Source organism: Rattus norvegicus, chromosome 4 (assembly GCF_036323735.1).
Source record: "Rattus norvegicus strain BN/NHsdMcwi chromosome 4, GRCr8, whole genome shotgun sequence".
NCBI lineage: Eukaryota > Metazoa > Chordata > Mammalia > Rodentia > Muridae > Rattus > Rattus norvegicus.
Window position 1 is genome coordinate 47,293,899 of NC_086022.1, and position 25,481 is coordinate 47,319,379.

The window sequence follows — 25,481 nt, forward strand, 5'->3', positions numbered from 1 at the left end:
ATCTTTTCTCTCTCAGCCTGGCTAAAAATGCTACAGAGGAAGCAGAGTCATTTAATACACTGACCCTTGTGATGACGAAAATCCAATGTATATTGTTTTTAAATACTCATGTCTGGGACAGTGCCTTTAGGAGCTACAGTCAAGTTTCAGTGGCAGGCAGCAGTGGTTGCCATGTAGCTTCCTCAAGGTACCTGTAGCTTACTCAAGTTAGCCAGTGCTGGCCCAAAGAGGTCTAACTATTGATTAACAGTTCTAGCAATGAGGCAAAGGTACCGAGGAATGGTCCGAGAGCTGTCAGGGAGTCAAGTAGCCTGAGCCCCCAACATCTTATCTAAAGAAACATTCAATGGCCCACTTATAAAGCTGACTTCTCATTAACAGCAGCAGCAATTTAATTGTATTTTAAAGTGCAATAATGGTTTAATTTTGATTGTCAACTTAATTGAATCAAAAATATCAGGTCAAGTGTAAAGCCTATTGCTAGAAATCTCTGTGGTAGTGTTTCCAGAGGGAATTGGGTCACAAGGATTCTTACCTAGTTAATGTTAAAACCCTTGATGGAATCATAATGTCCTGGAATCATTAGAAGAAGGTGGTAAAGGGTAAGAGCAGCCTCATTGGAGTGAGTCTATTCCTGGGTGTGCATCTTGGGACTGTATTTTGTCCTGGCCCCTTTCTATGACCTTTTCCCTCTGCTTCCTGGCTGCTAGGTAATCAACAGCTTCCTAGGTCACATGCTCACACTTCCACATTCCAACCAACTTCTGAAGCCAAGTCACCATGGATTCAGTGTTCTCAAGCCATAAGCTTACAATAAACTATCTTCCTCTGAGTTATTTGTGCTAGGCATTTTGGTCACAATTAGGATGAAGTAACCAATATTAGTGCTTTAACACTGATTAACTACTCCCCTTGTGCACCGAACTCCCTGCCTCTACTGCAGTAGAAAAACTGGCATTGACTTAAAACTTAGCTTTTCGTTATTTGAAATTCAGACCATTATTATTTTGCAGTTTGTTCTTAGGCTCCCCTATGGTTGCACAGAGGAACTCAGAATGACTCACCCAGCTGATGCTGAGTTCTAATGCTTTTACTCCCCTGCCTTCCAAAACACATCTTGTAGATTGTTGTTATTGTTATTAAAAACAAAGAACGGACAAGAACAACAAAAAACCCCAAGGAACAAATTGATTAAGCATTATAAAATTGAGGAAATCCTAAGAATTATGCATCGTGCCTCTAAAACCAAGAAGCTTCATGATTTTCCAGAGCCCTGGGAAAGGTGTAGCATAGGCCTGGGTGAGCTTTAATACTTGGCCCCTTTTCTGAATGCGGTGATGGGCTGAAGGCTGTTTGACTGCCCTTTTCACAAGGATTCTTTCCGAGCCTGTCTAGGTCACCAATGTTGAGGATCTTAGGGGCAGAGGGAGAAAAGCACTCCTAACTGAAATTTCAAGAAGCCTGGTTTAAAATGTTAGACCACTGGCACTTGACTAAGGACCCTTTATATCACCTCATCCCTTCCTCTTCCACCAGGGGACATTTTGATGGTGCCTGAATGTATTTGGTTGTCACAATTAGAAGACAAAGAACTTGCTTCTGCCATCTACTAGTTATAAACCAGACTATTTTGTGAAGATCCTACCTCTTTTTATGTCAGCTCCCTTACACAAAGGGTTAAGAATAGGGACATTCTATTGGTGATTTCTGGCTTAAAATACTTTGTTGAAATGCCCTTATGCAAATCACCTCCATTTCAGATAATCTAAGTAGTTGCAGAAACTTCTGTAAGAGACAATGTAATCCTAGAAGGCCAGTGAGCATCTCTAGTATGGGATTTTTTTGAGATGCTTAAAGTTTAGGGCTAGCCTTGCCAAATTCTGTCACCCTTGGAATGGATGGCCTTTTCTAGGGGAGAGTTTGTGCCCATTCAATGAACTTTTACTGCTTGAAATGACTAGCCCACGCATTCTGCAGGTGCAAATTGAAATGGAAGGTCATGTGATCTCATCTTTCTATGCAAGCTGAGAAAATGACATTTCAGTCTACAGGAAAAGCAATAATTCAGGGAGGTTGATGAGAATGCATTAGAGTGTACAAAGAGACATTGTATTTATAACTAGGGTTATCTAGAGCATGCTAGCACCCAGAGGCGCCAACCACTGCATTACAGCCATAGTGAAAGAGAACAAAATGTAACTCTTCTCTATTCCCTCAAGTGCACAGTCATCAGTTAAGTAAGTCAGTTGTTTTCTCTGGTACTCTCTATAAGCATGAAAGATGTCTCTTGATCGGGTTGTTGGAAGGCTGCTCTTGAGAAAAGGTGAGGGAATAGTTCACACAACATAGAGATATTTCTTAGCAGAGTTTTGGCAAGACTACCAAGAGTCTAAAATAACAAAGTTAACACCAAAATTTCACTTTATTATGTTTTGATTTCACAGAAAATGCTGACTTGTAAATAACAATAGTTCTTTATTACAACCTACGTGACACTTTTACTAGCTTATGGAAGTGGGAGGTTTGGTTAAATAACCAAATAGGAATCTATGGGAATACTGGGGAGAAAGGAAAAACAAAATGAAATGGCCAGGGCTGGAATAACTATAGTTTAGAAAAATAATGATCATGTTGGATTTTGCAAACTACTTGTCACTTTGTTGATCCCCAGAAATATGTAAAGTCCATCCTCAGGGGTGAGTGAAACTTGTCTGTGCTTCTGGAGGAGAAGGGTAAAGTCACCTTGCTTCACCTGTCAGCTCACAGCCAAGCATTTCTTTCCAGAAGTTTAACCCATGCCTGTCAGGTTATGTACCAGTTTTAGGATTATCGAGGTCTGTTTATTGAGTACAATTGTTGCTCTTAAGATAAGGAAGCCTAGATCGAAATACAGAAACTAGTCACAAAAGAGGGTTCTGGTGCACTGGACACTACTCTGAGCTTTAATTTTGAAGTCATGCAAGAGGTATGTGTTGCAAGAAAGGGGTGAATGGTATTTCAAGTGTGTGAGACACAAGTCCCAGGCCAACCTCTAAAAGCCAAGAATATGGTCCAGTGGTGTTCAAGCACAGTCACGAACTGTCAGATAGTCTGCTGTAGCTCTACCACAGATGGCGAGGATCTTCTCCAAATTACTGTGTCTAGGATAGTCACTGGGAAGCTCAGGATTCCGACTTTAAAGATATCGTCTTTGAAAAAACAACCCAGCACTTGAGTTTGTTGTGTTTTAATAGCAATAATTCTAAGATGAAAGAATATAGAATTTAAAAATCATCTTGCAATGAATGTTGACAATTTCAAGTACAAAGAGCTATCCAGTGGGTAAGGAACTTGAGTTCTGGCCAGGACCCTTGGATTTCAGGAAGAAGGTGCTTGGTGGGAAGGAAGCAACAACAGCGGATAGAGCGGGCATGACCAACAAGAATGGAAAATGCCACAGCCCATGATTACAGAGCTTGACCAGCCATTTGGCCAAAGCTGGCCAAAGCTGGCCAAAGCTGGCAGGTATTTTTCTTCATACCTGGTTCCTCACGATCACTCAAATGGAATAGCTTTACCTCACAGGTGTCTGTTTCAACATGGTGACATCCTATAGGAAATGTTCTACAGAGCCCTATGCCCCTCTCTCCCTCTGCCCTCAGAAATCTGTCAGGCAGTGAAGGAGCACACTGGGAACTAAGCATGCTTATGGTTCTGGTCCTTTCCTGCTCGGGCTAAAGACACTTGAGAGTACTGAACTCTTGAGATAAGACATTGATTTCAGAGTAGAAGGGGTTGTGGGAGGGTACTATTATTGGAAAGTTATTTCACAGAGCAAGTGTCACGTTAGTAATACAAACAAGTTTAGTTAAAAAATCTGTTGAAAAAAAAAGCTATCCATAGGCTAGGTCTTAGGGTTATGTTATGATTATTTCATAGAAACCCTAGTAAACTAGTCAAGATGTACTGAAATATATTCAGATAGTGCAGTGAATGAATTAAGTTAACCAAGGCCTAAGGAACTAATTTATATTAAAACTTTTACTTGGTGGGGGGCTGACCTGATGGTCTTCCTCCTTATTTTGTTTTGATAATAAAGTGTGATAGACTTTCCTTAACAATCCAAAATAATCAAGGACTTAGTGTATTTCAGACTTCCAGAATAGCAATCTTCTACTGAGCCCTAAAGAAAATAAGTTCGAAGTTACCTGTTTTCATTCTTTTCAAATATAAATGTCCTCCTTTTGGAAATAGAAACAGATGAGAACATTTCATTTGCTTCTTCTGCTCCCACCCAAATCCCCCAGTGAAGATCCACTGGCCTTTTCAGGCACTTGGAGTACCATGTCCTCATAAGCTAGAACAATGTCTACGGGCTTCATGTGGATAGGTCTTGCTTCCTTGATGCCTATCAGGGGGACATATCTCAGCATAAAAAGAAATTCAGGAATTTAACATCTCAGCAATAATAATAATAATAAAAAAGATAAATATCCACTGGAGGCTAAAATTCCTCAGTTCATATGAGGGAAACTCGTTCTTTTGAATGGACAAAGTAACCTTTTTCAAGTCCTAGTGTGGTCCTACTTATGTGGACACTGGGGTTCCAGTTGATGTTTGTAGGAATTCCTTCAGGTCTCTTGAGTTTGGTTTGTCTGAACTGAAAGGCGCTGCTATCCTGTAGAAATCTTCCCCACCCTAAAGATATCCATGGGTTTAAGATTTCCCCATTCGTTTAGTAGCAAGAAGTGATGGTGGTTTTGGGACCCTCATGAAAGCTTCCCCAGTATCCAGGACACTGGGAGCTGTGACCCAGCCAGGTCTTCCCCATGCTAACCCTGAGTTGCCACTTCCCTGCTCATCGTTCCTGTTTACTGAATTCATGATATGCAAAGAGAACAGATGTAGATGTGGCTCAGGGGAGGAGGCACTCATCTGGCAAGGACAAGACCCTGGTTTGACCCCTATCACTAGAAGGGGAGGGAAGAGAGGAAGGAGAGAAGGAGCTCAGTCATTTCAAGAAGGGTAAGAGGCTAATTAACACTAGCTCTGACAAGAACTCCAGCTATTTGCTTTCCATGAGCTTCAGGCTGAGGGATTTGGACAAGGATTGTAAAATGAAGGCCAGAGTGAAGAAAACACCAGTTGATGCTGGCTGTATATCGCGAGACATCTGTTAGTTAATACAGCTCTAAGAAGAAACTATATGCAGAAGAGCCATATTATACAGCACGAAGAGAAGTAGACTTATCAACTTCACTTTCTTCCATCCAACATTAAAAACACAAATTGGGGCCCCGCTCCATTTTCTCTGAATGTCCTCTCCTGCCAGAAGTCAATCCCTATTACCACATTGATATTTCCGTAACTACAGCTGTAGTATTGAAATATGGTCTCCAAGTTACAGACTGCTTGCGATGTGACACAGTAGTGTTACCAACTTTAAAGGTGAAGTGATGTGCTGTTTTTCTCCAGGCTGCACTATCACATCCTGTAAGCATTAAACAAACCCAGGAGTGTCAGGCCTTAAGGCTGGTGAATCCTAGCCAATGTTCCTCAACATATGATAGCTCTCATGGGCATCTGAGTATGGGAGAGTGGGCCCTAGGCTCTGAAGACCTTTCTATCAGCACTACACTGGTTTTCAAAGTGGGCATGCACAAAGTAGTCTTAGTCAAAAATTCCACTGTGATTTTACTGCTTTCTTTTCTCATTTTTTTCTTTCTTTTTTTCTTGCCATACAAGCACATTGCTGATATTCCACTCACAAAGTTACTATGACTATTATTTACCCAGTAGTTAAATAATTCTGCTAGATCATCCACCCCCCTTCAGATTCTCTCCAGAGCACACTGAGAAGTCTGGTCTCTTAACAGTGCTTACATTGATGGGACACTGAAGAACAACAATCACTTTTTGAGGTGTTGGCTGACAGGAAAGTTAAAAAAAAGTGGCTAAAAGGACAAACATTCTCACCCTATTATATCTGGGCTTGATATCCAATAAATTCTTTGAAAACATACATGTTTTAACTGATGTTTATTGAAGCCATCCTTCTCTAGGCAATCACCAAGGATGGTAGCAACAGCGATCACTTAGTTAAAGCCCTTGCTTCGTCTTTTTAAAAAAATATGAGGAAATTTTGGTGTCAGTTGATTCTACTTCCCATACCTACCCTGACCCCCAGAGGGAAGCATGAACTCTGAACTGTTAGACTTGGTGGGAAGACGCGGAGAAAGCTCCTTTGTTATGTGATATTGTTTCTTCCCTTAGTCAAAGAGGAAAGAGGAAATGTCTAGGTGACAGTGGTGAGGGCCATGGCCCTCCTCCTCTAACAGCCTGTCATGCCATTTCCAAAAAGAAATCAGCAGGAAAAGAGGTTACCTCAGAATGCCCAAGACAGACAGAGTAGGGGATACTTATGTGCAGTATGTGTTCCCCAGTCCTGGGGCCCCCAGAGAGGGAAAAGGGGGTTCTGTTGAGATGAAGGCTACATGCCTCAAGAAACAGCCCCCTGAAAACAACCCAGAGGTCCAGTGTCCTTGCAGATGTAATTGGAGTCCTTGAGGGAAGGAAGGGAGAATATGACCTCTGCTGAGGTCATGTAGGAGTTGTCCAGTCGGCACTCTTGGGGGCCTTGCATGTGTGCACGTCCAGGGCTTCCAGGCAGTCCTGACAGCGCACGGCACAGCACCAGTGGAATTTACACTCACACTTGGTCATCCGGGTGACATGGGATGTGTCATAGCCTCTCCCACAACACATAACTTCGCAGCTGTCCATGCCTCGGGAAGTCAAGTTGCACACACGGCCTGCTGTACCCAGGGAGCCTGGAAGAGAAGCCAGAGAGATGTCACTGGAAACATCTGGGCAGAATACAATAGGCTTTGACAGAAGAGTCATGGGGCTCATCCTTGAGAACAGAGCCTAGCCTCACTTCCTCTTAGCTTACTGAATCTGTGTATAGCAGCCCATGTTGTCTCTTTATGCAGCTGAGAGGTGACCATAGAGAAGTGGACCAGAAACTTTGGGTTTTCTTTTGGTAATCTGAATCTAGAGCTTTTACTTTTAGTTGGATTGACTTTCCATATTACCCTTACTGGGCCTTACATGGAAGGGCTATTGGGTAAGCATGGCTCCATAAGAAAGGAGAAAGGACTTATCTGAGTTCTTCCTCTTCCAACTTCACATCACAAAAAGGAAGCTGTGGCCAAGGTCAGCTTTCTCCAAGTGTAGGAGGTATTGAATCTTGAAGAGGAGAGGAGTCCTTTTCCCTAGACCTGCTTACAGTGATTTAGTAGACAGAGAGCCCAAACTGTAGCTGGTGGGGAGAGAGCCTCATTTGTGTGAGGATTGAGGAAATAACCTGGCCTTGGCTATCATTCTTTTCCCTCTTGCAGTTTAGCAGACCACAGGAGGTGTGCAAAGTATCTATTTGAGGCCTTAAATCCTGCCCTTTGAAGAACAAATGTGGCATTATATCAATGTCATATTAGTTAATCAATGTTATAGTTGTTAAATGGAGTCTATATTTATGTATCTGCTGCTTAAAAAGTAAGTTCCAAGACAGAGTTGGGCATGGTGGCTCACATCTATAATGCAAACAATTACTGCAAAGTTCATGACCAACCTGGTATATATACTGAGTTCCAGGGCACTCCAGGACATATCATGATCCCCTATCTCAAACAAAGAAGTAAGAATTTCAAAGATGTAAAGCCTTTTATTTACTCTGTCCCCAGGATAGTAAAGCTCTTGACCACTTTATCAGATGCATAATCAAGGGTAATGGACAATTTTGGAGAGTTATTTTCAGCTTGCAATGAATTTTTCTACATTGATCTTTCCTACTAAGATGAGCCATTGGTTGCCAAGTTTATACCATCACCCTCTTCACTGGACTGAGGGTAGGCACCTGATTCATCGTGGGCCAATAAGGTAAGTTCCCAGGAGAATGTTGCCATACATAAGCTCAGTAGCCCCAGCCCCTATGCTCTAAGTTGAGGTCTGTGGATAGGCAGAGAGCCACAGGAAAACATGGATAAAGCACAAGTCCAGAGACAGTGACGGCCAGACCCAGAAAAGGAGACCTGATAGACTAGACTATTGTTTGGTTCTGTTTCCATCTGGAGGCCTGGCCATACATCAACTTTGGAAGACCTAGAGGCACTGGGACTTTTCCTTAAAAGTGGTTTGAACACTGTGTCTTGAGTGTATATGAGGTGAGCAGTCTGCCACTGAGCTCCAATCTCAGCTAAAGCTTGAGATCCTTCTACTAACTGCCCCCTTTTAGCTTAATAGCTGTTCTTGTTTTTATTGTAATCGACAATGCTAAATAACTGGCAAACCTGCAGAAGAAAAATACAGGGAGAAAAAGATAATGAATTAATTTGTTCACTTCTGCCTCGTGACACTGTTTATCACTATCTGCTCTGTATGGAAATTATCTGCATGAGTGTCATGTTGCTCTGCTTGTGCAGAATGTCCAGGGAAACAGCAGGGTTCAGGCAGGGTATGAGGTCAAGAAAAGCAGAGGGTGGGCCAGACTTGCTGTGCGTGATCAGCTGCTGAAAGCAGGAAGACAGACAGAGGAGTTTCCTGAGGACAGGAAGGATGGCAGAGGGCTGGGTCGGGGTGGAGGGTGGGTCAGCCAGGGATGGCCCTGAGCCTACATCATGCTGAAGAAGCAAAGGGTTAGAAGAGGCAACAGCTGGGCCTGAATTCAGGGCAACTATCAGGACAGTTTCCTAAAAAAAAAAAAAATTCACTGATTATGCAAAAAGGACACACATTGCCAAATGCTGCCTTTTAACATCACACCCATTATTTCATTTGATTGACATTTAGCGGACATAAATATGTATAAGATGCTGTGTTGGCTGATTGGGGTTTAGGAGGCAGGGGAAACATGAAATGAATAAGACCCACCTCCTACTCCTCAGCCGACTTGCATTGTAGTGAAGAGACAAATGTGTGTACCACAGCCTCCAAGTCAGTATTTCATCTGCTAATGACCTACTGGAAACCACAATAGATCTGCATGCATGCAGGGTATCATGGCAGACAAGAACTTTAGGGTGTGGGCAATCAAGGGTTTGCTTATAGTGTTGCCATGTGTCAACTGTATGGTTGTGGCAAGTAATGCAAGTTTCCCTTTCCTCTCTTGCAAAGCTGGCCTTCTTCACAGGGCTTCAGTGAGAATGGAATAAAATTAGATCTCTAAATTTCTACCAGAATAAATGCTCAACCCGTGTTAAAACATCTATTCATTGCTTAGCAAATGCTTATTGAGACCTAATTATCCGTGAACAAAATAAAGATGCAGTCCTGAGGGACTTCTGTGATTATCATAATGATATTTCTTAGTATGAATACTAATAGTAGGGAAGAGGACCATGTAAAGCATCTTCAACTACATGATTTTAACAAGAAGGTGGCACTAGAGAGACAATGGAAAGGATAAGTTGAAGTTCAGGGAATAATGGGATGAGAGACATTTCTAGGCACAAGAAGCTCCTAGCAGAAATACTTCAGACAGGTTTATGGGAATACAGATTCTGTAAGACTGAAGAACAGGGTGTCTATTCTACAAACCATAGAAAAGAAGACAGGAACAACAGGTTAAAGAGTCCTTTATCTTGGTAGATCTTTATCTTAGTCTATGGTGGATGTAAAACCAGTGTGGATTTTAATCCGAGAAAAACATACCCAGGTCTATTAGAATGACTATGAGGAAGGAGGCTAAACATGAGCTCTGAGAAGAGTCTAGGCAAGAGTCCATGAGGAGAGACAGAAGCACAATGGATGAGAGGCCTTACAGGGCAAGCCACGAAAATTTGGCTATCTATTGAAGTACGAGATGGAGGTGGAGGGGTCAAGTAGGAAATGACCAAAACATGTTCACATGCTCCATGGTGAGGAGAGAAGCATACACTTGGGATAATGTTAGAGGTGAAAGGGAAAGTGGAAGGAAAGGCTGTGCGGAAGACAGTCAAGTCCTCAAGGAGCATGATGGTGAAGGAGACTTAAAAGACAGCTATGGGATATATGAGATAGATAAAGCTAGGACTTCAAGCTCATTTCAGGCCTTAAGTGTTTGGGTGAATCATTGCACATCAACAGAAGGCTGACACAGGCTTCCCTAGCCTTTATTTAGACAAAGTATAGAATTGGGATAAACTAGTCATGGATGTTTGAAATTGAGGTAGTGATATTTCTCATAGGTGAGGAGGACAAAGGACACGTAGAAGCCTCTAGAATACCAGGCCTCTTTCATGTCATAAACTGGACACAAGTTATATGGATGTGTTTAATTGAGAAAGCTCCCTATATTATGGCTATAGTGAATGCAGCTAGTGTTATTTGAACTGTCCCACACGTGTTATTTATGCTACTAGGAAGAAAATGAGGAAGGCGGAAGTAAAGAGGAGGAGGCCACACAAGCTCTATGCAAGGAGCAGCAGGGCATTCCACATAGCTATGATTCAGTGTTCAAGGGGAGAGCAAAAGAGCTGAGGCTGAGGATGTTAGTAAAAGCTGCACTGTCAATGGCTTTAGATAACAGGACCGGGGGTTTAAATTTTACTGTGTGGGCAACAGATTTCTATTGAAGGTCTTCATGCAAAGATCAATATGGTTTAATTTGTGCTTGTGAAGGCAAAGCAATGTGCAGGGACTGAATAGCTTGAAGCAAGTCAAAATAAGGGCACAGAGATAAGTTAGAGGCCCATCCAGAACTAGGAGCCAGACACAAGATGGTCTGGATTAAGACATTGATGGTGAGAAAGAGAGAGGGTAGTTGAAGAGACAGGACCAGCAGATATGGTAAGTGATGGATGGATGGGAAAGGGACAAGTAGGGTCGAGAGGGGATTTAAGGTTTGGGTCTAAGCAGTTATATTGCTACTAGTAATTCCCCAAGGAGAAAAATGCCTGGGAGGGGAAGACTTTAAGTGCCAATTTAGTTCTTAGCATTTTGAGTTTGCTGTGACTAGGGAAATGTTATTAAAGATACCATGGGATTCAGGAAACAAGTTGGAATGAGGTTCATGGGCTTGGTCATCATTTTCAGGAGGTAGGGACTGAGGCTAAAGGTCTGTGACCCTGCTACTCCAGTGGTGACTCACTTTGTATTGTTTTGTGTTTTGTTCTTAAGTCTTGTATACCAATAAACATACTTTCATCTCACCAAACCATAGTTGTTAAACTCTGTCGATACTATGGCATGTTTGAATTCTTTTTGCTTTCCCTAGACTGTCAATCTGAGAAGGCTGGAATAGGGAAGTTATCTGTCTTCTTAGGTCAGACTGTGGATCATATATAAAAACCCAATGGTCTTTTCCCCAGTGACCTGAAACTTAAAGACATCTAAGAGTTTTTGTTTTCTCAAATGCAGAACTGGGCACTTCCTCTGAACCAAGGATTGTTTGTCAAATCGAATCCACACCATCCAAACTCATGGAGAAAAGGCAAGGTAAGACAATGGTCATTGGAAATTTTTCATCTAAATATGGTTTCAGAGTCAGGCCTAGTGGCCTAAGACTGGGCCAGAATGATAGTGAATTTAGGCACACCTGGGGCATGGAATGAGTTCAAGGTCAGCCTGAGCAACTTAATAAGACCTTGTCTCAAATTAAACTGTGAAAAAAGGGAGCTGAGGTTATAGCTCACTGGTGAGTGTTGCCTAGAATGTACAAGACCCTGACTTTAATCCCTACTGAAAAAACCCAAAACATGAGAGAAAGACAAAAGGTGGCTTTGGTATGTGAAACAAAAACATGCAACCAAGTGTATCTGTTCATTGTTCAACTATAAAATGCTCAAAACCAGAAGTAATGACAACATGCTACTCACCACTGCTTCCCAAACGAGGCTTAATGATGCCAAGAAGAAGGAAGATAAAAAAGAGCTTTTGAAGACTGAGAGCCCCTGATATCAGAACAGTAGTGGGGTCATGGCTTAGAGCTGTAATGGGCCCCCTTGAGGTACTGGGGGTACAGGGAATGGGCCAACAGGGCAACACAGAGCAGTCTATGAAGTAGGAGAGGATGAGGATGCTTAGGGAAGGTGTACAAATTGGTCCCTCTTCGGGATAAAGCTTTAACTAGATGTAATTCTAGAGGGTAGGGCAGAAGGGCAGTTCAGGCAACTGCCATTCAAGCCAAGGATAGAACTCTTTCCTCAAAGCCAGGTAAAGGCTCTCTGTGAAATTGTTCACTGTTGCTTCCCTTTAATGGAATCTTGAATGCTTGTTAAGACTCAGAGCGATGGAACTGTGCTATTGTAACGACCTACCACCAGTCTTTCTGAAATAGAGTGACACGATTATGCTTAGAGTTAAAGACAAGAATGAAGCTTATGTACGCACACATGTGTTCACTAAAGTGGCTTTGCTGGATTTTATCATCTGTCTGCTTCCTTAGTTTTACATATTTTTGGCAGAAGCACCAATAGGGTAATTAATGAGTCATTCACTTCTGCTTGGCCCATTGCAGAATCCATGACTGACAAAGACTCAGCTGAACCTTTTTGCCTTAAGTCTTAGGCAGGTTTCACATAAGACTTAACAGAGGTGAAGATTATTCAGACTTTCTCCTCTTCCCCTTTTATCCATTTAGTCTCTTTTTCCTTCTTTACCTTCCAGATTATTTTTATACCCCTCCTGTATTTTTGTTTATAACCAGAGATATACATTTATAGAATATTTATAGAGTTGAGCCCCTGTGATAAGTGATGGAATTCCCACAAATTGTAAGACAGATATTGTTACCATCATCGATCTGTAAATGGAGAAACAGAGGACATGGAGGGGCAGTAACTTGCTCAGAATTACACAGCTAACAAATGGTGGGTACCCTTAGAACGGGGTATGAATAACAGTTAGGAATCTTCCCTCTTCTGTCCCTTAATATTTTTTTTTATCAAATGAACTTATAAGCTGCATGCAGTTGAAAACATCTAAAATCCCAGCACTAGGAAGGCTGAAACAGGAAGATCATGAGTTCTAGGCTATCCTGGGCTAGACAGTGAGACAATATCCCCAAACCCAAGTGCGAGGATGTAGCTCAGTGTTCCAGTGCTTGCCTAGCACAGGCGAGGTCATAGGTTTGATCCTCAATACTTCACACGCTATCCCTACCCTCCTCCAAAGAACTTACAAGAGAATCTGATTTATAGCCATTAAGGGGACTGAGAAGGAGGGCCTTTTTCTGAAATTCATGACATGTTGTAGGCTAGTTAGTCGCTTAAGGTTTTGTGAGAAAAATAAAAAGGGCTGGTTAACATGAGGTCTAGGCTACATTTCCCCAGAACTGATACTCTCTCTCTTTTATATATTAAAAAAGTGTATTGTTACATGTGTATGTGTATGTCTTTATGAGAGAGAGTGCAAGTGTAGTGTGTGTAGAAGTCAAAGGACAATATTGGGTGATGGGCATTACCTTCTACCTTGTTTGAAAAAGGGTCACACTTGTGGATTTCTCCATTCTATCAGGCTAGCTGGCCCCTAAACTTCCAGTGTGATAACGGATACAATCACTACTGTGTCTGGTTTTTATGTTGATTCTGTGGATCCAAACTCAAGCTCTCATTTAGCACAGGTAGTAGTTTAAAAATACCAACTAAACATTTGAAAAATAGCTTCAGCTAATGGTCCTCTCACCCAGGCCTCCCAAATTGTCGTCTTATAAGGGCAAACATATACTTGGGTGCTTTTTAATTAACACACCTATTTTTAAAAAGCTATGCTGCTTTATAGCGTTCTCTTGTTTCGCTTTGATTTATGTGGTTCACATGTTCTTTTGCTTTGGTTGTGAAGTGTGCCCCGATGTGTTGCCAGCCTGGTGACAGTGCTCAGTCCCATGACGTAGAATACTGTTGGCTCTGACTCCAGCTTCCCTGTCATCTTAATCCCAAACAGTGGTTCAGATTTGCTGCCTCACCTCCTTGTCCATCAATAAGCAGGCAGTCTCTGCAGACAGGGAGGCCGTATGTCATGGGAAGGTGGAAGATGCTGCTTCTGGCTAAATGCACCTTTTTGCTTCCCCTTTATTATGCCCCCATCCCAGCTCACAATGAGAACTCGCATATGCATGGGAAAACAGGCAAAGAGTGGAAGTTTCTAAATCGCATGTGTTTGGGACCACATATCATATTTGGTGGGGCAATATCAAGGGAACTTACAGAATCAAGCATCTCATCCCCAGAGCTATAAAATTAATAATGGAGTCAGGGTTCCCAGTGTAAAAACATTTCTGTCTCCACCAACATGCATCTTCCTGACAGCAGAGGAGGAACAGAGGGGCTTTGGCTAATAGTTCCCAGACCCATACCTCTGGAACCTGGAGGAAGGGCGCTGCATGTTCCCCCTCCCCTCCCTATTCCCTTCCCCTCCCCTCCCCCTCTGCTTCTCTCTGCCCCTCTTCCCTCTCTCCCTCTGCCTGTATCTTCAGAAATTCCTGCCACTCAGGCCAACAGAGGCCCATATGTTGACCATTAGGGCATAAAGCAAGATTCACTTAAGCCTGTCATCCAATAGGCTGTTTCTCCTCTGCTTGACTTACACGTTGTCATTAATGACACAGATTTATTGAGGGAACAAAAGAATGTTACAGAGCAAATGTTGGAGACCGCACATTCATCTACTTGCAGGCCTTCCCCCGTCCTCACAAGAAGGATTGCAACGCTAATGCTACTTAGGAAAGGCAATATTTGTACTTAGTTCAGATGATTTGAGTCATTTTTATTCATTTTCCTAGCTTGAAGGTTTGACTGGCACAGGAAAGCCATGTCCCATTAAGCTGGCAAATCCGACAATGGAATTAACACTGTTATGGCTGAACTCTACAAGACTTTCCATACCTGATCTATCTAGCCTGGCTAAAGTTATTTCCTATCCTCCTGCTCTTCACCTCCACCTAACCCCACCTCTTGTTCCTTGAACTCCTCTCACCCCCATACTCTCCAAATAGGCTATCTTCTCCCTACTGACCTAAGTGATTTTCTGGCATTATTGAAGCCATGTAGACTGTTCTTTTGCAGATTTGTCCCCATTTGTAAGCTGTCCTCTCCTTCATTCCAAGTGTAATCTGTTCACATTTTCAAGATCCAAGCCTTCATTAATGCCTTCCTTGAAGTGCACCCAGTCTGTACAAGTTCCATTGACCTATTGAAGGCCTATTATACACTTCCTGAAACTGGGTCCATATTTCATAATGTCAGCTTCCACCTTCTTTGGGACAGAGGTTTGGTCTTGACCTTTCCTCTGTACACTGCATAGTAATCAGGTGCCGATGTAGATTTGCTTGTTCATTAAGTACTAGATTAAGATCAGTTTCTTAAAAACCAAGAATAGCCTTCCCATTGTCTGGTGAGGACACACTTTTCAACAAAGCATTTGCAAATTTGCAGGTACACATCGGGAGCAGGTACACATCAGGAGCAGGTACACATCGGGAGCAGGTACACATCAGGAGCAGGTACACATCGGGAGCAGGTACACATCGGGAGCAGGTACACATCGGGAGCAGGTACACATCGGGAGCAGGTACACATCGGGAGCAGGTACACATTGGCAGTTAAGCTTGCCCCTCTTTAAATGATTTCACTTAGTATCCAGAGAGTACGTGCAAGAAATGTAGCACAATCTTATTTTTTTTAAATTCAGGATCTTTTTCTTTTTCTGGATGGTATGGTCTCAACATAGTAGCTCAGGTTGACTATGCAGTCTCTTAGAGAGCTGATGTTATGTAAGTGTGCTCCCATATCAGAGTATGGCTGATATTGAAATGGTAGAAATTCATATTGTTAACTTAAGTGAGTTTATGGCACCAGGTGAAGGTTTTGAACTACAAACCAGAGTCAAATGAACACTTTCTTCAGTTGTCAAGTCAGAAGAACCTTAGAGATTACAAGGTGAAACATATCTTAAGAGAATTAGAGATGAGACGTGGATGTCTTCATGACTTCCCAATCAGTAGAAACAATAGTTAAGAACAATTTGTAGTCCTTGAGATGCCTATTCCATAAGGTAGGCTTGAGAGCTCCCTAACACTGAAATTTCCATATGTTGGAAGAAGAGATTTACTATTGTAAAGTGGATTTCATTGGGAAGGTTAAAAGAAAGTAACTAAATTTATTATTTTAATGTACTTTTAAAAAGATCACTTTGTCCACAACAATTAATATAGCAATTAGAAATGAGCTTTGTTATTTCCCCCACCTACCCCACCCCAGAAAAGACAACCCACCTGTTTGATAATTAATTTGTTAATTGTTCAAATGATGTCAAAGAATTGGATATACAAAATGACTTGAAATTTGTTTGCCACGTTTTACATTCATTCTGATTGCCAGTGTCAGTTTAGAATTTTAGTATAACCTATGTTTATACTTTGAAGTCATATTTGTAGAATAAATGCATTGGGGTATATATACTATATTATATATTACACACACACACACACACACACACACACACACACACACACACAAATGATAAACCCCATTAGATTAAAAACAAAACAGCACATTGCTTTAGTTATCAATAGAATCAGATGAGGTGACCAGCAGCAAATGATAAGTAAAAGAGCTGAGTATCTGGGCAATGAAAGCCAGAGCTGCAGCCTGCTGCTGTGTTTATTTCGCATCTTTACTCTTACCCAGAGACAGGGCCAACAAGCAGTATAACATAGTCATGACCCTTGGAAGATATCTACTAATGCAAAAGTTCTACTTAAGGGGTTGAGAATTTAGCTCAGTGGTAGGGCTAGGCAAGCGCAAGGCCCTGGGTTCGGTCCTCAGTTCCAAAAAAAATAAATAAATAAAGTTCTACTTAACACTCAAGGTTAAATGGAAAAAAATTGCAGGTTGTGCACTATAACCAGTGTAAAAACAAAAGAAAACAAAAAAACATGCTTTGTAATTCTCTGCATGGAGGCCAAGTCATCTTTAAGTTATAAATCTATAGAATTCAGCTAGTTAATGAACAGAATTCTATATGGTGTATAACTTGCCATTCAGCTGAATTCACCACATTTACTTGCTGGATCTTGGGGATATAAGTAAGAGAGATAGTTCCTACCGACACGGGTTTTTCCTGTGGAGCCTGGTGAGACAGAGAGGTAACTGCGAATTAAACACCGCACAGTCTATAAATGGAGAAACTGAGCTCTTCTTGGGCCTTTTGGATATCAATGATATCCAATGATTTTTCTTTTGAGGACAATTAGTTTTGAGTGGGACAGATCAGTTCAACTCTGAATGAAGCCAGTGGATATAGTATGAATCAATTAGGCAGGGAATTGAATATGGCAAGAGAACAAACGTATGGCTAGAGATATTGAAAGCTGTAAGAATGGAGAAGATCAAACCAGGAAGAAAATATGGAAAGAGAAATGAGGATCCTGAGGGAACTCTGAAAAAATAAAACCAGAAAACAGCAAAGTAGAAGGGAACAAACTATTCACTGAAATGGAGTAAGATGTGTTAATAGGACAGGACAGGAGACAGGAGAGTCAGGAGTACACAGTCAAGACTAATAAATGTTTTAAGATTGAAAAGGTTAATGTATGTATTATGTAAATACTGCTTACACATTTTAAAAGATAGATTACTAGAGTGGTTAATATTAATTATACAGCATTAATAATTTTCTGTGAAAATTATTGTTTAGAAGCCTCAGTAGAACATTCCAATATAGTCTTGGCTTGATTCTCCTGGTACCCTTTAGAGACTAATTCGTTAATTTCTGTGTCAGAGAATAAATCAATGAACGACTTTGTTATGTTGTTAAGGTAGTACACAATTAATACACAGTAAATCCTTGTACATAACAATGGAGCAAAGACCAAGGCTACGACACATTGTTTCTCACTTGTCTGAGACTAAGGTTCCCTGTCACCTAGATTGTGCAATGTTGCCTGGCTGCAGCTTGGACAACCTATGATGGTCACATGGTGGACGAAGCCTTGAGGACAAGGACCAAGCAACTTTGCCTTCATTGCCTTTGCATTGCCAGTGTTTATGTGTCTGGCACCTAGAACAATCTCAGTTAATATTTGTTCAGTAAAGAAATGAAGGACTTAAAATGTCCTGGTATGGGTTGCGCATTATTAATATTTAGGTAGATTTCACCTATGTGTTAAAATCTTATTTCGTTGTTTTTAATAACACTCAGGATCTAGTCAGTATTCATGATTGTCTGCAAGCCAGGCCACAACACAACACTTATCTAGAATATGAGTCTCTGAACACAATGATTTTAGGAACTGGGTTGCCATGGGATTCAAGGAATTCTTTGTCAAGTATAGTTCATAAGAGAAGGCACAAATGCTAACACCAAGAACAGCTGCCTGTTGAGCTTTGGGTTTCTACTGGACAACAGGTTAGCCAAGAATTCCATTTGCTTTGAACTTGACTGGGGAAGAGGTGGAAGCTTACTTGTTTCCTCTGGTTGAAGAACAGACCTCAGGATGACCTCTAGCTCAGGTCAGGGTTTTATATCATTCCTAGTGAAAGTGGTCTGTGATTAGGTGCAGACACCTCTGCAGGGGAGGGCAGTATTCCCTCATTACAGATGGACCTATCTCTAACTGAAGGGTTGCTTTGATTTACTGATGCCTAGGGGCAATCGCCAGACTAGATAACTCCAGACCCACCAGTGCTCATCTCAGAAAGTTCCTCTCTTAAGATGTGGCCTCCAATCTGGCCTGCAAAATATCACATACCCAACCTCTTGCAGTTGCTAGTACCCCAGCAGAATGTGCTTCAAATGGAGGTATTTATAGTTGATCATCAGAAAACAAGGGGACATGTTTAGTGACTGTTTCCACAATTTCTTTTTTCAAGTTTTTTTTCTTACCATTTATTAAGAACAATTAAAGATGTTCCCTTAAAAACGTGAAGTGGTGGCTGGGGAGATGGTTCAGTGCAAAAAAAGTGCTTGCAGTGCAAGCAGGAGAGGCTGAGTTCAAATCTTCAGCATGCAGATAAAAGACAGACATGGCTTGTATGTACCTGTGACCATACGAAATTAATGGATCCAGGAAGCTCTCTGGCCGGTCAATCTAGCTAAAATGGCAAGTTTTACGTTCAGTAAGAGATCCTGCCTCATGGGAATGAGGAAGACAATATCTTCTATGGCTTCCTCATGTGTGTACACAGTAATGCACTCATTTACGCACTCACACTACACAAAAGAAAAAAGGAAAAGAAAAAAATCTTGGAAAGATTCTAATCGAAAAGGGCTTAAACATAATCTAAATGCAGCTTTGTGAGAACCCCCAAATTAAAGTCTCATATCTTCATACTGTATTTTTATTATAGAAGACAAGCCCCCACACACAAACACATACACTTTCCATAGACTCCAAACATGACAAAAGTGAGATCGTGAGAAAAGTATGGATTTTGGTTTTGATTTTTTATCTATTCATGTTACTTGTTAACTAGTTCCAAGCAATGAAATCTTGAACAAATTACAAAACTTTGGGATTTCACTTTCTTGATCTGAAAATGAGGGGGATTACTGCCAAGAGTTAGGGTAGAGATGGGTATGTAAGGGATGTAGAACAGATGTGACCTGTCAGGAACTCAACCAGGGCTCCTAGCATCTATACTGAGTGAGATCTGTTCTCACCAGGATCACTCAAGCTAGCCACTTTGTGGTTCTTCTCACCAAAACTCACTCATCGTGGTATCATTGTGTCATGGCTGAGGATGAATTGATAACCAAGATGTCAAGATAACTGCAGCAGAAGCCTTAATGGTTGAAATCATTTAAACAAGTTACTTGCAGTAGAGTTTCTACAGGTCAAAAAGCATATTTTATGCCACATGAGCCATGTTGAGGTACTTTTTTGGGTAATGTCTATCAATCTACAAATAAGAATACTTTTCACCATCTCTAAGGATCAGAGACTTGAAGAACAAAGTCTCTTTGGATTTCCTCTTCTCTGATGATAGGACCATGGACCACCAAATCACTGATTTTCTAAACCTTATTGTTAAGTTTGAAAAGTATGAGGATTTCCTGATTCTGACCCAGCAGGTCTCTGAGGAAGAATGGAGAATTATGGAGAATAATGAAGTGCACTTGTAAATGCACTGCACAAACCCAACTGGAAAACACACTATATCTGTCCTGTGCACTGTTATTCTGAACAGGATGCACAGACAGAGAACAGCATAGCCAAGCAGTTCAAACACCACTCACCCATCTACCAATGCCCCAACTGATCACCCTTCATGCTCTTGCAATGCTCTCAAGAAGAAGGTGTCCAGTAAATTGAACATTAGTGTTCATGACTCAAAATCAACCATTTAGAAAGGAAGATTAAATTTATGGAAGAGTGACTATGAATTTGAATAAAGAAAACAAGCAAAGAAACAAGAGGAATGCATGTACTGAATTAAATGTGGTTACAAAGTTTTGGTCTATCTTGGAGCTTGTCTAGTCTGTAAGATGATTTTAGCACAGTGTGTGTTCATTCTGTTACAGACTCATGCTGGCCGCATCCTTTGTGTAGACTGAAAGACCTAATACTTTTGTTTCACAAGGGAGGCTTCTGCACCCCCTTAAATGCAGGAAGGCTTCATTCTCATGGGTCTCAGAATTATCTTTCACATCTCTCTATCTCTGCAAAAACAGGGTAGAGGCTGCTCCAGAAAGATTCCATACCCAGAAATGTGTGGTGTGGACCAACTTAGTAAAGAACACACCACAGAAGGTTATCCCAGTCAGGGAGACCCTCATCTGAAGACAGCCATCAGTCACATGACAAAGGGCAAGATCCAACCAGTGTGTGGGTGAAGCAAATGTCCTTGCACCTCACACCTGTGACTATTTGCATAATCCAAACATTAGCTATAAAAATATTCTCTTAATGTCCTGAACTTTTACCTATGTCATATAAAGCATTCTGAGTCTTGTCTTTATAAAAATAAATCACGTATAGTTACCAAAATTACAAAAGAAACATTGCAGGTCGCATGGGTGGCTTTGGCACAGCTCTAAGTGGCATCGTTTCGGTATATTTCAGAAAGGTACAAATAATACGGTAAGCCTATTGGGAATGTGATCTGTTGTATTGGAACTGGGTACTTAAAAGACTAGGATGGCTATTATTTGATCAACACAACTCAAGAACCAAAATATTGACTGGATTTTAAATTAGATAAGTCAAAATATTTCTAAGAAAGTATAGAAATAAGAAATTAAATTAAGTATCTTACTATGGAAGCCACTCCATTAACTACATGTCCATGTGTATAGGGCTGCTGGAGGAAGAGTAAAATGATGGAAAGGACAGACAGACAGTCCTAAAAGTTCTTAACTTCTTAGAGCTTTAGTTTCTACTCCTCTAAAACTGGAGGCTGAGAGCTGGTGGGGCACACTGACCAAGCCAAGGTATGCAGTGGCATAGCATATATACCTATGGCTTTATGATCAAGGGGCAGACTTTCAGGCTTTCAGATTTTAATAGTGCCTACTGCTGTTGCAGGGGGTCCAGCTCTGGACCCCAGTGTGCAACTACCTGTAACTCCAGCTCCAGAAGATTCAACATTCCTGGCCTCAGGTACCAACACTGACACATACTTCACACACACACACACACACACACACACACACACACACACACACACACACACACACACAGAGAGAGAGAGAGAGAGAGAGAGAGAGAGAAACAAGAATAAAGTATGTAAGAATAATCAACTGAATAGCTTAAAAGGGAAGCAGGGATTGCATTCAGAATCCCCTTCCTATGACAAGAAAGTATTGTCTTTAGTTCCCTGAGTACCACATCGAAGAAAATATTCATCAGGTAGGATTATTTCCTTCAGTACATAAATTATTTCAAAACAAAGTACCAGAAAAACCCCTGTAGGACAGCACATTTTCTAGATCTGAGAGGAGGTTTTGGTCTTAAGGTCTTTTTGCCATTGTGCTTAGGAAATAGGTAATTCAAATATGTCCTCTTAGGGATAAAGCTTTGGCCAAACATGGGGCTAGACATGCATCTTCTTTCATACATGATGTCCAACGTGGACAGTGATATCCAGGGCTGTTTATCTGATTTTGTAAGCTAGAGTAAGAGTTTGGTTGGTGGATTCTTAAGAAGCATCCACTATTTTGTGCCTTCTTTCCCCAGGTAAAAATGCACAATGGACTGGTGTCTTAGGGTTGCTTCACAGATTCAACAAGAGCAGATGGATATGCAAAGACTTAGGGTGGCGCTCTTTATGTAAGTGTCTGCCTCTGGCATCTAAAATGACTAAGGTGATTCCATGCCCACGCCCTGCTCAGAGTCAAATAACTAGTTAAGGACAGAAGAAACACAGTCCACTGGGTTGATTTATGTGAAAGCAACAGGTTTCATCAAACCTGTTGTCTGACAGGTAAGATAACTTGGTAGCAGGCCCAAAGCATGTCTAGAATGCAGAGGGGCACAGCATGACGTCCTTATGCTCAGCAGTCTTGAATTCATGTGCTGCATGCACAAACATGCTCACAGGCTGCAGACAGCTAAGTCATCAAACGACAGTGGAACTTCAAGAACTCAGGGGCCAGGAAAGGGCTCCGGGCTTCTTACGATGCTTCCTGATCATCGTGTCTATCAGTTAATCTAGCTTCAGCAGCTGGCCGCATCTGTACTGCTTTACTGGCTCTTTTGCAATTGCTTCAGAATGGAAAACAAACTTAGAATCTAAACCGAAGGATTTTTTTTTTCCTGATAGTTAATGGCATTGCTTCCCGCTAAGCACATAACTTGAGCCAGCAAGGGCTGTGGCTACCGTTACCTCCTGTCCACCAAGACCCTTTCAGTGATGCTTATTTTGCTAGGGTCTTTGCAGAGGAATCTTTGCAGCCTAATATTGACCTTGAGGGTAAGAGGTAGAGAGTGTATATTTATAAAAGTAGACCAGTGAGGACAGCTGCTATGTCCAGGCTGGAAGAAGCTTCGCTTGCGGTACAGGATGGAAAGAGCGTTATTTTGGATGGAAGGGTGTGGCTTTAATAAATGAGACCTATTAAATCCACCCCTTATATAAAACCCACCTATGGTCAAAAAATGTGGGGATAGATTCTTGCTGTTTTAAATAAGAGTTTCAAAATAGTTTAATAAGAGACAAAATGTGTTTGACAATTTTAACCATATTGAAAAGAGCTAGGGATTGTGAAATAGAGCAGACTTGGGGGATTTGTCATGGGGGAAGACTATTACAAAATTGTACCCTACTCAGTCTGTGATCATAGAGAAGATGCTGGGTGAGTGCACGGAATGCTTATCTATCCCCTTAGCTAGAATTCTGTGCAAGCAAGAATTCTGCTGATCTGCATATTTTGACTTTTTGCCACATACGTTCTTGTTAGTTCATATTTCCTCAGAATCTGCACACTATCAACCTGTTTCTCTAACTGCTTGTGTGATTTTCTGTGCAGTCTCATTGTGAATTAGACAGAGCACAAGCCTGGAACCCGAGGGCAGGCATCTGCAATTACACAAATGGCCTGCAGAAAAATATAGGCATTCAGTTAGGTTGTAGAACATTGCTGTCTAAAGGAATTCTCTTAACTTACCTGCCTCTCGGTCCCTGATACAGTAGTCTGGAGAATTCTCAAAATACACAAGGTCATTTTTCGTTGGCTTCTTAAACCTCTTATTGGCTACAGTGAAGCCAGTGCCGTCCTGGTTCATGACCACCTGGATGGCCCCGTTGTACTTCCTCCAGAGATAGTCGCCTGTTTTCCTGAAGTCAGCCATGGCCAGCCAGCATGTCCTCAGAGTACAGGAACCGCTCACGCCATGACACTTGCATTCTTGTTTCAGGAAGCGCTTTACAGCCTGCAGGAAAAGGCAGAGAGAGGCAAGCTCAGTAGGGCAGTCTTAAGCACAGGACCCAGCTATGAGTTTCCCTACCTCAGCGCTACCTCAGGGAAGTAGCTCTGAGAAGGCTGGATCATGGGATCCTGGAGCATCTCTCGCCATTTGCTGGTCACCTTGGGTAGACTGTTGGTAACTGCAGCCATTGGGGGATCCAGTTCTGAACCCCAACCTATTTACTATCTATGTAACCAACACTCACTATTTTATAGGACACATAGCAGCTTATTTGTTTTTTATTTCTAATTTAAAGCATTTTCATACAGTATATTTTGATAATATTCTGTCCCCTTTCCTAACTCCTTCCTCCCCTGTCACATTCTCTCTCTTCCTTCTCTCTTCTCTCTCTCTCTCTCTCTCTCTCTCTCTCTCTCTCTCTCTCTCTCTGTCTCTCTCTCTCATAATTTAAAGTCAGAGGAAATGTAGCATTTTCTAATACACAATAGCATCTTTACCTCAAAAATGTATATTACTACAATGTTAAGTATCCTTTATCTGAAATGATTAAAACCAGAAGTGTTAGGGATTTTGGAATTTTTGGAATTTGGGAATATTTGCATATATAACACGGGATGTCTTTGAGATGAAATCTCAGAGTCAACTAGAAATTCATTTATGTCTATGTTTTGGACACATAGCCAGAAGGTAGTTTTATACTGTATTTTGAATTGCTTGTGTTCTGGCTACAAGCTGCCTTATGCAACCAGGTAGAAGGTTTTTCCTTTACACCGTTATGCCATTATAAAAAATATGCCACATTTGGGAACTTTTTAAATTTTAGATTGTTAGGGGAGGGATGTCCAATTTATACCCAAACCAGATAGATAAAGCAATTACTAAGTCTCATCTTTCAGTGACCCAACAATTGGCTGACAATTCACTTACCCGAGTAAGTGGCTACATGTGGGATTCTTGCCATACAGTGGGCAGGTAGGGTTGCAGAATGCACTCTTTTTCAATGCCCTTATATATACCATTTTAACCTTAGGAGGCAGAAGAGCAAATCCTAGAGACAATAATGCGCTAGTCTAAGGAACACAGTTAGTAGTGAGGGCTAAACCATATTGCATTGAGACTGACCCTAAACTCATGGTTATCCCACAGCTCTGGCCAACTTACACAGCTTAAATGATCCAGCTGTGCTCATGCTGATTCTTGCTAGGAGGCAAGAGAGATTGGGACAAGCCTGTCTGGGCAGGCTCCTGACATTCAGACTGATCTCCCATGGATATGAGGGTTGTAGTGTAAGGGAAGGGCAGGTAGACCATAGAAATACCCAAATACATTTCTGCTTTGGTGTTGGGATGAGTTTGCCATGTGGTACCATTTGCGGAGACTCAGTGAGTTCTTCCTGTCTTGCCTCATTGCCCTTCAACATGTCTAAGAGAGGGCTCAAGGTCTGCAGAAAAACCTCAAGCTGCCACCCTTCCCATTGTATGGATGGCAAACCAGGGCTCAAGGAGACAGTGGGATACGTCTACAGGGATGCATGTAGAATGGCTGTGAACAAACCCAGTTGCTAAAATCTCCGGGATCAACAGTGCATGTAGATTTCAAAATGTCTCCTTGTATCATGCTCCTGGTGAATATCCTCTCCCGGTTCTGTTTCATGAGATTC

General features: G+C 41.6%; 1 protein-coding gene across 1 annotated transcript in view; it reads right to left on the bottom strand.

The window, feature by feature from the left end:
• Window positions 1–401: 401 nt before the first annotated feature.
• The window catches only part of Wnt2 (Wnt family member 2), a 45,985-nt gene continuing 20,905 nt past the window's right edge, over window positions 402–25,481 (bottom strand). Inside the window, exons 4-5 of the mRNA NM_053695.1 lie at window positions 23,560–23,824; window positions 402–6,809 (exon numbers count right to left, since the gene is read on the bottom strand). Of these exons, the coding sequence (NP_446147.1) occupies window positions 6,580–6,809; window positions 23,560–23,824 (495 nt within the window). The 3' untranslated portion in view covers window positions 402–6,579. The remainder of the gene's footprint in view (window positions 6,810–23,559; window positions 23,825–25,481) is intronic.